This window comes from Perna viridis, chromosome 3 (genome assembly GCF_037379345.1).
Source record: "Perna viridis isolate PV_CMFRI_1.1 ecotype Kerala chromosome 3, ASM3737934v1, whole genome shotgun sequence".
Lineage (NCBI taxonomy): Eukaryota > Metazoa > Mollusca > Bivalvia > Mytilida > Mytilidae > Perna > Perna viridis.
In genome coordinates, this window is record NC_142447.1 from 14,391,687 (window position 1) to 14,406,425 (window position 14,739).

Sequence of the window (14,739 nt, forward strand, 5' to 3'; positions counted from 1 at the left end):
AAAGGCAAATTGCATGAATCAATTGAGGTAGAAGTCAAAAGTACATTGCCTAAAATAAATGAGGTACAGTTACAGGTTAAAAACAAATTGCCTGTATCAACTAGGGTACAGGTTAAAGTGAATTAGCTGAATTAACTGGGTAGATGTTAATGGTAAACTGCCTAAATCAACTGAGGTACAAATTCAAGGTGAATTACATGAATCAACAGGGGTATAGGTTAAAGGTGAGCTGCCTGAATAAACTGGGGTATTAAGTTAAAGGTGAATTGCCTGAATCGACTGGGGTACAGATTAAAGATGATTTGCCTGAATTAACTGGGGTATAGAATAAAAGTGAATTGCTTGAATCAACTTCAGTACAAGTTAACGGTGAATTACCTGAATTACCTAGGGTACAGGTTAAAGGTGAATTGCCTGAATCAACTAGGGTATTAGGTGAAAGGTGAAATGCCTGAATCAACTGGAGTACAGGTTAATGGTGAATTGCCTGAATTAACTAGGGTATTAGGTTTAAGGTGAATTGCCTAAATCAACAAGGGTACGTTTTAAAGATGAATTTCAAGAATCAACTGGGGTACAGGTCAAAGGTGCCTTGAGTATGAGAATGTACAAGTAAAGAAAATGCTTAAAACATGCTGAAAGTGTAATTTTTGGCTAAATTATAAAGAAAAACCTCATTTTTTTTTAACCATAATAACTTACAGACATAGAGTCATGTACTTTTAGCAACAAAACTATCAAATTCCCGGTATAAATTGCAAATGGTAAGACTGTTTATGAACTTGAAGTATTGAAACTTAACCTGAGTCATTACTAGAGTTACATAGTTGTTCATTACAACAATGCATGTTTTGACTATATCAAACATCATCAATTCAGATGTGATTTCCACAAAACACCTATTATACTAAACTCAATATAGACTTCTCATTTGATATCTGACACGATCAAGACTCTATTTCATATTTTAGTCACTAGATATTCAAATAGAAGGACAGGGTTATTGTTTATTTATTTCTCACTTTCAAAGTGAATGGATATTTGATCATAAAGTTACAGGTTATGAATAACTAAGCGTGTTAAATTTGACCACTTTTGATTTTCTCAAAGATAACATGAAGTTTTGTGTGTTGTAATGCCAGGTTCCATAAAAAGAATATGTGTCAGTCACACAAACAGGAATTTGATATTAGACAGCATCCAAAACTGTTTACAATGTATGCCCCATCTATAAAATTGATTGATTGATTGATTATGGTTTAAAGCCGTCTGTCAGATATTTGTAAAAAAAAATATAATAAAATGGAAAAATCAACAGGTAACAGGAAATTGAGATGCATACATCTGTTTTGGCTATACAAACTAGACAGAATAATACCCCCACAGCCAGTTCAGAACCCTGTACATTTGGGGACCATAATGCGGACATATGATTCATATTGGACACATTTATATGGGAGATAGACTAAGAACTTTGACACACAATTTGCTGCTGTTTCTAAAACACCAAACAGCAAACAGTACTATGTTTTTCTTAACAACTCAATAACAGAATATGACTGCAATTCTAATATGACATGCTTCAAAGCTCTTCAGACCACAGCCATGGCAAAAAAGTGATAAACACATTACCAACATTTGTGCAACGCATATTCAAAAATATGAAGAAACTAGTCCTATTCGAATCAAAATAAATCACAGAAACTACTTTTTATCATTGTTTTACCAAAAGCTGGCCGTTTATGTCGTTTTTTAACCCTTCGCTATCCATTGGGGTAAAACATTACGACATAAATGACCAGCCAATAGTATAAAAACAATGATGTAAAATTGTGTTTCCATGATTTATTTCTGAAACTTTGCAGTATTATTATTTTTGAAAGAAAATAATAGGTCAACTCATTAGAAACTGATGAAATCTTTAACAAAATAAAAAATTCAAAAATTTCTTCAAAAACTTTTTTTATTGATATGTTAAGGAAATAAATAATCAAAATAATTCACACATGAACATTTACAATTTCCTCTGAAAAAAAAAAAAAAAAAAAAAAAAATGGAATTAAATAATTGTATTAACTTGCTAATTCTTTAACATAAGGATGTTATTAGTAGCTCAATAGCAAAAAATCTAAAGTTTCATACAGGAAGGTGCACTGATTTACATTTGTATTTTATATAAACAGAGAAGATTTTACAAGGTCTACAAAGTGGAAATTGGCAAAATCAGAACTAAATATACTGTAAAAAAAAGAACGGTAACGGTAAAATCCGGATTTGAAATAGCGGAATTCTGCTAAAAAGTGAAACAAAATCATCCCTGTATAAAAAACATAAAGCCTTTATGCAGTGTGAAAAGATTCCAACTTAAGCTTGTGAATACCCACAAATGACTACAAATTACAATTATTCAATCGTCTAATGATGTTCCATTTGAAGCATGTGAAAAATCAAGACCTGTAATCAGGGGTTAGTCAAGAGAGGAAATGAACCTCTACCAAGAAGGATCACTATATATATATACATGTATCCACATCAAGTTCAGCTAGGTTTTAAATTAAGTTGAATACTTACTCTAATTGATCCAGAACACATACTAAATCTTCACCAAGACTTTGCATGGTAGGGAAGGTGTAACTACAAAATAAAAACACTGAAATAACTTATTTACAAAATACATTGCTTTAAACTTCTATTGTATATTTCATTTCAAAATCAGACCTGATTTTACAAGGCAAACAATGAGAGGGGAACTGGGGTCCAATTACTCATTTTTTCTTCACTTAGTTTATTTTATACAATGATCAAATCAAAATGAAGGTAATGTAGGTAACTACCTTCACAGTGCTAAAATTTGCAATGGTCTGCTTTATAGCACTGTGCTGTTTTAAGTTTAAGTAAGAATGCACTATGGAGGCTATGCTATAATTTATTTGGGAAAGCCTGAAGAGCTGGGCTATTTCAAATTCAACGGAATAATACTAGAATTACACATGTACACATAGAAAAATCAACAGAAAATGTATTATGAATGTTAAGGAACTTCCCATGACCGAAGAATGCACTTTTCCAAAATTTCTTTTGACGCTTGTTCCTTATTTTTTCAATTCCTCACAATAACATTTCCTTTGAGGAAGGAATTTTTTATTTACCCTGCATGAAATTTGAGGAACAATAAGAATATTAAACCGTTGGGTGATCAATTAGCTTTCCAGTCCAACTTATTTAATAATCGTTAATTAATTATTGGAATGCACTTTTTATTTTAAAGGGAGATAACTCTGATTTTGCTAACGCATTCTATTGTAACTTTACCTTAAATATCTTTTACAAGATGGCTTTATATAAAAACCATTATTCATTCAATCAATAAATTCCTTAAGCTTGCTTACATCAAAATATTTTTTTGGGGTGGAGTGGGGTGGAGAATGTTTCATTTCATTTGATTCATAGACAATCAATTAACAATTTTCTGGGCTTCTGCTTCTGGTCATTTGCTTAAAATATCAGAAAAAAAATATATGTATGCTTACAATATATGACTTTGTAACTCAATGAGCAAAATATACATAAAATTTGGTTGTACATTGAGAAAGTGTTATTGGACTTTTACTAGTCTGAATCGTAATTTCACTTGCTCTAACGAACTGCTATTAATGTCAAACACTGTTCATGTACTTCTAAAAGGGACATTCCCCAGGGGTAAAAATTAAGAAATACAAGCTGTTAGCCCAGACCATCTTTTTGCTTCTACTTGTTCAACTAAATTTCACCCCAAAGTTTGGTAGCCAAGCTCAAAATCTGGTAGCCATGGGCTATAGCTTATTTTTATCCCTGTCCCTCTACAAAAACAAAAATTTCAAGGACCAAAATTTCAAGGTAATATGTAAAAGTTCATATCATATTGTGTCTTTAATTCATAAAAGTAACATGAAAATTTAGAGGAGTTGCAATGACAAAGAGGACTTACAGATGGACGGACATGTCAAAAATATTATATCCCCTGTAACTTTGATATGATGGGTATAATATAAGAATCAGTTTCTCATTGACTCCACTGAAAGTTAACACAATGCTAAATGGCAATTTAATATTTTCCTTATATACAGTTTTTATGCGTAGTCTTTGTTATTTGGTTTGCTATGTTGTGTAAATGTAGATTGCCTCCACATTTATGCCATGTTTTTTTGAGATTTTGATGTATTTGAATCATCCCACAGCTGAAGCTTCTGTATTTTTTGCTGATATACATGTATATTTACACAGGATAGTTAATAAATGCTTTCCTGAATTTCTAAAAGACCCCTTTCTTTATTTCACATATTCAGTGCTTTACCTTGAACAAAAAATGGCTAGACATTGTTCATGTAATGCATGTAACCAATTGAAATACATTTAATGTACACCATGATACAGAGAAGATGAAGTTGCCATGTGATAATTCAATGAAAAAACTTTTTTCTATGTCCCGATCTGGGATTTACATGCATGTAGAAAGTTTATGAGCAAAACAAATACATAAAAGTTGGTTTCTCTTTATAAACAAGTTTATTTATGATTCTGTCAGGTCAAAATTGTAATATGCTTTAAAACAGCATGTATCTCACAAAATAGTAATCTTAGCAACAAACTTCAAATACAAAGATCAGGTCAAAACATGTAATGACAAACATTACGTGATATAACTCATGATGAATCTGAATTTGAAAATAATTAATGTGTTTTTATAAAGTAACAAGATTTAGGCCCTGTCATCATTGAGTGTTTATCTCCATTCATTTTTGGTGGCTTGACATTCAATTTTCTTGTCTGGCCAAATAAATGAGAAATGGCTATAAATGGTATATTTCTTTAACAAAGGTGACACATCAATCAAGAGATTACTGAAAAGTCAAGGCTAAACTAAAATGTAAACCATCTCAATTGAATGCCATTGAATATTTAGTGTATTATAACACTTTTAAGAAAACAGTCTGTGATAATGGACTAGACAATAGTACCATACGTTAAGTATTTTACAATACATGTACTAGCTAGTCTATACATGTACAAACTTTCATGAAATATTAACAGGGCCGAATTGATTCAGTTGTTGTTTGCCATAGTGCTAAATTCAAACACTGAGGAAGTTTTTTGTTCACTGACAGTAGTATAAATGTATTTTAAGTCTGTAAATAAAATTGTAATGGTAATAGAAGAAAAGAAAGATATTCATGAAAGGTGTGCTTCCTTCCAAGCAGAATACTATATTGGAACTTTTCACTGTAAACACCAATTAGACGCAGGGGTTATACTTAACTAGACTTCACACCTTTGAAAATTCAGAATTGTCAACTTTCCTTTCCTCTGTGAAAACATCCCTTCAGCACCTGCATATGGAGTGTTCATATCACACATACATTATGTCAGAGCGTGCCGAAACTATGCGGACTTTTTTGTATGGCACTAGAATTCTAACAAATAGGCTTCTTGAACAGGGTTATGTTGCTACAAGATTGAAGTCATCACTACAAAGTTTTACAGTCGTCATCATGAACTTGTGGATTGTTACGGTGTATCCATCTGCGCCATGAAAACTGATTTGTTCAACATGTCATAGTTTTCCTTTCCTTTTTCGTCTACCACGGACTTGACTTTCTTATGAGCAACTTGGCGGGTGTTTCTAGAAAAGCAGAGGATGCTTACCATACCAGTGCACCTGGTTCATTTCTCATTTGCTTTTGTTACTTTGTATGTATGATTTTAGTTACTTCATGTTCTTTGTTGTATATGTCTGTTTTCCATGTCTGGTCTTTATCCCTGGTTTACATTCTGTTGATTACTGCTATAACCTTGGTTCCTTGATTACTCTTTGATGACTTGGCAGTAAAAAGTGAAAAGTTCTCAATAAGAGTAAAATTTAAGTATGGCAGGGCCAGTAAATAGGTATAAAATAAAATCTGAATGGCCCTGCACAGCAGCATTAGAATTTCAGGGTTAAAGACCACAGACTAGTTTTAATTTGAGCCCTTGTAACCCTGACAAAAAAAAACCACCAAGATCTAAAGGAATTAAAGTTTTTTGTCTGCAAAAACAAATGTCTCCCCCCCACAATCCAGTAAACTGTTCTAAGCATTTTTGGTTCAATAGTTTCAGATAAGTTGCATCGACAAGGTAATTTATGAGGACTTTTTGCAAATTTTTAAGTTCAAAGGGGATTGAGATGTCCTGGTAATATACACAATTACATATGATGTTCTTGCTACATATCAATTTTTATAAAATTTGGTACAATAGTTTCAGAGGAGTTGCACTGACAAACTTGTGATGGACACAAGGACACACAGACACACCGACAGATGGACAAGCCAAATATAATGTGTCTCCCCACCAAAGGGGGAGGAGACATAAATATTCAGTCATGAACAATGTGCTGGCCATGGATCTATACTAAAGATAACTTCCTATTGAAGAGCAACTTCTTTTCATGAGCAGTAAATTCTAAGCATTTATTTCTGTCAAGATGAAATAATTGTCTAATATTGGAGGTTACTGACACTCATGTACATACAAACAAAAAAGTGGCTACAATATTATTTAGTTTAAATAGGTGTAAGTACAAGAAAATGTGCATAGTAAGCCATTCACTGTTTTTATATAGTTTCTCCATAACTCCATCAAACCAGCTCTCGGCTTTGAGGAAACAATGATGGACTCAAACCCCTGATGTGACAGGATGCCATAACTCTATAAGGGGAAAAATATGGCATTAATGGAACATTAAGTGAAACCTCGCCAAATAAAGGGGAAAAGAGGGTTGGCAAAATATTCAAAAACTCGAAAAATACACTTTAGCTTTTGCTGAACTTATGATACTAAACAACTGACCTGTGCAAAGTTAAGAAAAAATAATCATTGTACTTTTCTAAAGTTATCATCTGGAAACCATTGGGGGGAGGGGGGGGGGCAGAAAGATAGTCAGACCTACAACTTTCCTGAGGGTATTTACGTAACACCTGGCCACTTCAGCCGGCAGGGTATTAAAATTATAAAATGAATAAAAAAGTAGGATCAATATAATCCTTAAAGTACTGTAAATGTACTAATTTTCATGGTGGACAGAAAACCGTGAAAAAATTGCACACACAACACTGATTAACACTAAACAACGCTAATCATTTTTTTGAAACCAAAAAAATTGATACCAGCGAATTTGTTCACTTGACAGAATCTGTGTTTACAGTACTTCTTTCTTGAAATTTAAAGCTGCTCCAAAAAATTATAATCACGCTACCCATTTTCAGTATAAGTACAAGTTGTGAACAGACTGACAGATGGACAGACAGTGAAATACCATATGATTTATCATGAAATAGCTGTCAATGCCCAATGTATTAAAATCAGACCATCATTAGATTGTGTGGGTCCCTTTTATTTTAAAAACACAATAAACATAAACAAGATATATGGGATCAAACATAGTAATGATAACGTGAATTTGATAAGAACAAAACCACATGTATGCAAAACAAATTGCAAATTAATAAACTTCATTCAAACTGAAAGGTAAAACACATGCTGGGGAGTGAAACAGCCATTCTCCTATCTACAACTGAAAAATGCTGATTAGTTATATATTCTTCTGAAAAACTGAAAATAATGACTAAATCACACTGTAAATAGAAGCACAACAATAAGTAGATATGAAAACCTCAGTCTCAGCAACTTAAAATTAACCATTCAATCACAAAAGTTTACAAAACCACATTTATTTCCCATGCTTTCACATTTTCATCTTTCATGGTACCATCATTATAAATCTGCCATGGAGTCATTTTATTTTGCAGTATTTAACATGGTTAACTTTAATATCAAAACATGTCATGGCATGAATAGGAAATATTACAAACTCAGCATGTCTATTCAACACATTTCATAGCTTCCACAATATTCTTAGACCATTCATACCATTTCTAATCAATACATGGTGTTTCCGATTTTTATCATGAAAACTGTTGCAGTGGATTTTACTGTTTTTTTAAGGATTCTTTTGTCCCCAGTTCAACACTTACTTAAATTATGTATATTTAATCTTTTCCTTTACACATTTTGCTCTATGGTTTGGATTCATTGGGGAGGTGGAGGGGGGGAAGCATGTGTCAATTCTCACATACCATCTATAATTGTCCAATTTTCAATAGAGTGTTGAAGAAATTCTCTAATATTTTGATTATTGATTCCAATCATTGATTAACATTTTAAATTTCTTTTTATTTAAATCTAAATAATAAACTAGCATGTATAATGAACAGTCAGGATAGGAATAAGTCAAAAGACTTTCTTAGGAATGTGGTAGATTTCACAAAAAGTTTGCAGTAACATGTTGTGTGAGATCAGGCAATTGGTCGCACAACATGTTAAGTTTTAATTTTAAGTTTTTTATAGGAGATAGGACACCAGGACCATACATGTACATGTATATTGTAATTTACTGCTTTCTCAAACAAGCAACTCAAATCCATATGGCGACTAACAATCATACGAAATTTATTTAAAAATACACTGAACAGTATCCAAGGAATAGCATCCACACAATGTTCCTATTGTGTAGCAAGTATGAATTCAAGTAAGTCCCATAAATCCTGTAAAATTTGTTGAATCAAAATTGTGGCACAATATGATCAACTACTTTTAGCGACTAACAATCGTATAAAATTAAAATAAATTCAGTTAAGCGGTAGCTGAGGAGTTGCAGACACAAAGTGAGACAGATAGACACCAGTATTTACATGTATGTGTCTCCTTCTGCACTGCAGCGGGGGACAACTGGAGGCTTATAGGAGCCTTCATTGCTCACCAGGTTCATTTTTCCCCTTTCAGGAACAATAATTCTAGTGAGTCCTACAACATGACACATGGAGACCTTTGTAGGCTTATATATCATCACGGACAGTTTATTTCATATCTATTACAGTTTTCAAGATGTTGGTTTAAAAACTGAAAAAAAACCTCATTTTTCTTTTTCAAGGGCAGTAACTCAAATAAGGAGTCATTCTACATCTGAGATTCAAAGAAGACTTTGTAGAGCTCTCTAAGCTGAAGAAAGGAGGTCACATTTATTTTCCAATATCACTTCAACACAGTTTTTCTAGATATATGTAGAAATTGGTGACTGTGAACCCCTGAGGTCTAAACTTGCTATGGCAGCCATGTTTTATCATTGATCTACATAATTGACAATATTTAAAGCAGAAACCCAAAGGATGCTGGCGAACAAGTTTTGTAATAATCCACGGAGTAATTTAAGAGGAGAAGAATTTTAAAGTCAAGTTAATGGTGACAGATCATAACAGATGACAGATGCCAAGTGATGGCAATAGCTCACTTGGCCTATGGCCAGGAGAGCTAAAAAAAGGTGTGTAGTCTTAGGTCAAAAATATTTTCTTAATGTCTTAAAATATAGATAACAACAGAAACATGAAAAAAGAGAGACTGAAATTTCCATAGGGAGGATTTTAACTGAATGTACAAAAAGGGGCTAGAATATCTGCATTAAAATGTTTGTACATGTACTAATTCAGCATACATGTACCTTGTAGGACAAGGCCCTAACATATATCATGAAAGTTGATCTAAAAAGTACTTAAGTAGTGGTTATTGTAAGAATCATGCAAATTCTGTAACATGTGATACACCCCCCAAAAAAGGCTACACATTTTTATTTTTGTTACTAAGTTGCTTCATTAGTGTTTATGATGAAATGTATAATAATTCATTTCAATCTGTCTGCTCTTTTGAGATAATTCACATTGATAATCCAACAGCTTCCATTGTATACATATTTTTAGTGTCATTTACAGAGTTACCTCCCTTAATTTTGAATTCCTCAGTACATTCTATACAATTTTTTTCTCATAAGAACAAGGGTTATATGAAAAGACATATGCAAATTTCTGTTTACCATAACATTTTAAACAAAATATCAAAAATAAAAATATGCAGGCAACCATGAATCACATTTTGCATGATTCTTATCTGGAGTGCTACTTAAAGAAGCATGCATAACTTAACAGGTAACCTAAAGTCTAGAAACACATTATCTACTCATACAATCACAACATTAGGCTCAAAATGATTCAAATGTAAACACTGTGCACCTATTTTTGCTTTTTCCTGGAGATATTTGAAATGGACCAAATCCTATTCCTCCCACAAATTTTGATGAACCAAAGTTCCAGGGTGACAGGTTAGAAAATGAAAGTCCAACACCATGGACCACCACTAATTAAACCCCTGACATATCTCAGTAGCAAAAAATGCAAATGGTAAACAAAATGTTACATGCTACATCATGCTAAGAATATCCTTGTTCAAGTATTCCTCATTTTCTGAAAGTGTTATACTTATGGCAATGTGTAACAGATGGACATGGTAAATGCAATACAGCCCCCACTCGTTAGGGTAGGGGCCATTCAAACTAATGATCCAACCCTAAATAAGACTATTGAATTCAGACTTGACATTGACAATTCAATGTACCAGGTAAGATGAAAATGTGACATACAAAATATTTATTGTGAGTTTTACCATATTGATATTCCTGAACCTTTCTTGGGTGGATACCTGTGCAAATAATAGTCAAAAGTGCATCATTGCGGCTGCCAAGCTTCAGATATAAAATCTTGCCAGAAGAAATAATTCAACAGCAGTGAAAAATAAAATGTACATAATACATGTATCATATCACATAAGTGAAATGAGTATGCAAATTCTAAATCTAATGCAGTTCAGATTTGTAGACTTGTAAATTGTCCTTAAGTTAAACAATATTCCAATGTTAATATGACCAACAGATGAGCACGCAAAGTTTAAGCTCCATCATAGCAAAAGTACCATAATAAGCTAAAATTGCAGCGCTAGTAAAGTATAAAATAGTTTTTTCTAAGTCACAAAAAAAATTTAAATGGGATATTTCATTGAAATCACTGGAATGAAAGCCTTACAGACATGGTTGTGTTACTTCAACTAAACTGCATTAGAATGAAGATCAATGTATAGTATTAGAAAGAGTTCATATGGTATCCTATTTATTTTTAACCAAAAAGACTGGTATGTAGTGTACATGTACATGTAAATATCATAACTGTAAAATCATTTTATAATTGTCAGTTATTTCACTGCATGTACCCAGTGTGTAAAACTTATTTTTGTATTTTTCACCCAATCTGTAAGAAACTTCTCATATCAACATGCCAAAATAAAATTTCACTAGCTGACTTTTACATACAAATACATGTATCACTATTAAATATTGTACATAGAGCATCAGGATTGCAGGAAATGTTTTAAGTTTGTTGTCCAAAGGCATTAAAATACAATTAAGGAAATCACTTGCCACTTTGCTGTTTGGTAAATCATTAGCACTAGGAAAGTGCTATTTTTTATTAGTCTATCACAAATTGTCCAGTTGATGTTTCACACACTGTACATGTATAATTCATTTTATATTCTAAAAACCAAGAACTGACCACATGATCTCTTCAAATTCGATACAGTCTGAGCAGGGAATACATTCTAGCTTTTGATTTTTGGGCTTAGAGCCCCAATTGCAAACAATGTGATATTTGTATGTACCATATGGTACTTTTTGTAAAATGTCATGACCCACAAAAAATGTTCCATTAATATTAGCTATAGGCCATGTAGGTCATTGCCAAACTTATTCCCTGCTGAGTTTTTATAAATTAAAATTATGCAAGATTTGACATAAAAATACATGTAAATCAGGAAAAGAATTTGTGTGCGAGTAAAGTAATGGAAACAAAATGTCAGATACATTGTTGTAGGTTCAATTGGAAACAAGGATTTAGAACTTTCAATTTTATACTGTATATGATATATCAGTATGCGTTTATAATTTGACTTTTTTTCTCCCATATTAGAACATAAGCAGTCATAAACCGCCCAAATTTCTGTCTGACCAACTGAACTTTTGCCTGACCTATCTGTCGGTCTGCTGTTATTTCGTAATGTCTGAAAAAAGCCAAAATAGTTGAACTTGGAAGAAGAAAACCAGCAAAAAAAACTGCAGTAGTGGAATTTCATTTTAAAGCAGAAGAAAATCATGTCTGATGTACATGTAGTACTGTTCCGTATGACCAATCTTTTTTTTTTTAAGAACAACTATCTACACTGTATGTGAACAAGCAAAAATTTATGTACAGTGAAACATGTCTAAACTAAACTCTGAACAATCCAAAAGCCTGTCCAAACCAGTCACTTTTTAAAGTTCCTTTATATCAATTCAAATACATTTTGAACCTTGGTAGCCAAACACCTGTCTAAACCAGATCAATTGAATAGTCCAAAATTGGTTTGGTTCAGAAAGATTTCACTGTATTACTAAAATTATAAAATCACAATCTTACAAAATATTGGTTTTTTGCTCGCTGATGGATCAAGTAGAAATGGACAAGTCTACCTAAATTACATGTAAAAGCATATGTAGTATAAAGAAATAGAAAAACTGAAAAAGCTCACTAATGGAAACCTCTACCCTAACCCAGTAACTGTATAATCAAATATAAACGAAATCCTCAGAGGTTAATGTGCCTTAAGTGTGAAACTGAATTTTTGTCAACAAAGACCCATCATAATTTCACACAGACAGCACTGAACATTTTAAAGCAACTTGTGCCAATTTCATCATAGACCTGCACGAATTTACATAGACTCGGTCTGTAGGTCTACTGGTAATTTATTTCACTGACTTAATTTGGCAAACATACATTTAAGCTTATGTCAAAATATCAAATGCTTGTGGATGGACAAATGGACACCACAATCACTATAAACAAGTGTTCCTCTATATTATTAAACTAAAGAAACTTAACTAGGTGAGAACTTACTCAGCTGGTAGATCTGGAGCATCATCTTCTTGTCCTGGGATATCGATGTGTATAAATGCAGCTCTCTTTGTTATTTCTTGCATTGACCAATGGTTGAGGAAGTTTTTCCATTGATTGTCTAAAACAAAGATGCGGGTACACTTTGTCAGCAACTTTTAGGAAATAGGTATCAATTTTAACATTGCTCAGTTCAGATGTACATATTGAAAGAGCTAAAAAATATATAGAAAAGAAATATGGGGGAAAATGAAAGAATGATCTTGTGTCAAGGATCAGTGTGAAATTTTTGGTTTTTAGAAAACATATACCTTTCAAGCAACAGAAACAAAGTAGCAAAACTTACATTAGTACTTTTAAATTCCCTGAGCTAAATTACTCCTACCACAACTTAGTGGCAGGAAAGTGTAAATTAACCAGCTTACAAGATAAGAAAAAATGTTATGATCACAGGCTTTCAAGCAACTTTTTGTGAAAAGTCTGAGCATATTTTAGGACAAGAACTGAAAAAATGAGGACAGTTTTTTTTTTTTTTTTTTTAAATTTTGAGCCTTTAATAAGAAAAATAAGGGCTGGTGTAAAAAAAGTATGGAAAATAAATAAGGGCCTGGTTGAAAGCCTATAATCAATGTTTCTGCATAGTGTATATGGAATCTCAATCATTAAGGCTAATTTTGCCCATTCCCCCACCAGCGATACTTACGATTGCATCCTAAATCATGAACTGTTAAAATAACAAACTGTCTGTGTTTTAAATCTCCCTATTTGAGAAAAAAATACACACAAGTTAAGTTTCTATTTTGCACTATAGTTTACTCTTCATACATGATCTGTTTTAAGATTGTGGTAATGCAGAGTTTCTGGTAATGTAATATTGTGCTTAATGTAATGATCAATTTGCATTTTTTTTATGATTTTTTTTCATGTATTTTTGGGGGGGTTGCATTCAATGCACAAACACAACACTAGAAATTAGTTTTCATGTAAGTTTTAACATAAAACTCCTTGAAGGTATGAGAACACAATTAATTCCCCTTGGTTTTCGTTGTATACGAATATAGTTCCAACTTTGGTAGTAGGTACCTTCCACATTTTTTCATATTTTTACTGGAAACTTATTTGCTGAAGTTTTGCCTCTAATTGGTAGAAAATAGGTTAAAATTACATGGGATTTTTTTTTTTCATTAATCAATTCTGACTATAAGTTGTGATTTGGTTCAATGGAAGAAGGTTAAAATTTAGGACTTTTAACTCAGTTCATTTGTCATGTTTACCCCATCTCCGAATATATGTATTAATTTCAGAAAATGATGGTAAAATTTTCTACAATTTATATATAAAATCCTGTTTGTACATATCTTTAGGCCAGAGAAGTTTTATTCAGTTTGCACCAGTGGAATTTTTTTAATCTGCTCAAATGTGTGTATTGAAATGCATTGAAAATAAATTGCAGTCTGGTGCCTATAAACTATCTTCTAATCATAATAACAACTAATAATAAATTCATGTGAATTACTAATAGGCCAATGGGGATGATCACATGCACATTTGTTAATTGATTTGTTTACAAACAAAAGACATTCACAGAAACTGTCCCAACGTGCTTCATTTGCCCATTATCGTCATTTTTTTGTATTAGGAAAATAAATAACTGAAATATCAATCTATAAATAGAACAAAGGTAAACATAGTCCCGTTATTATTTTACTACTGACCAACTTTTAATGTTTGACCTTGACCTTGTTTGACACACACCAAGCTATCTATAAGCGTATAATAGCGTCTGCAAAAAAAATTCTGAATACGCAATATTATGTGGTGCAACTATATTACTTAATTCAAATTTTAACATAGCATG

General features: G+C 32.4%; 1 protein-coding gene across 2 annotated transcripts in view; it reads right to left on the reverse strand.

Annotated features, from left to right (window-relative positions):
• Positions 1–14,739, reverse strand: part of LOC148621120 (uncharacterized protein ZK1073.1-like) — a 56,146-nt gene that overhangs the window by 40,911 nt on the left and 496 nt on the right. Inside the window, exons 3-6 of one of the 2 annotated variants that reach the window (XM_088575159.1) lie at positions 13,585–13,642; positions 12,885–13,002; positions 10,564–10,599; positions 2,572–2,634 (exon numbers count right to left, since the gene is read on the reverse strand). In XM_088575159.1, coding sequence (XP_088431285.1) covers positions 2,572–2,634; positions 10,564–10,599; positions 12,885–13,002; positions 13,585–13,642 — 275 coding nt within the window. The remainder of the gene's footprint in view (positions 1–2,571; positions 2,635–10,563; positions 10,600–12,884; positions 13,003–13,584; positions 13,643–14,739) is intronic. The other variant, XM_088575160.1, reaches the window with a different exon arrangement.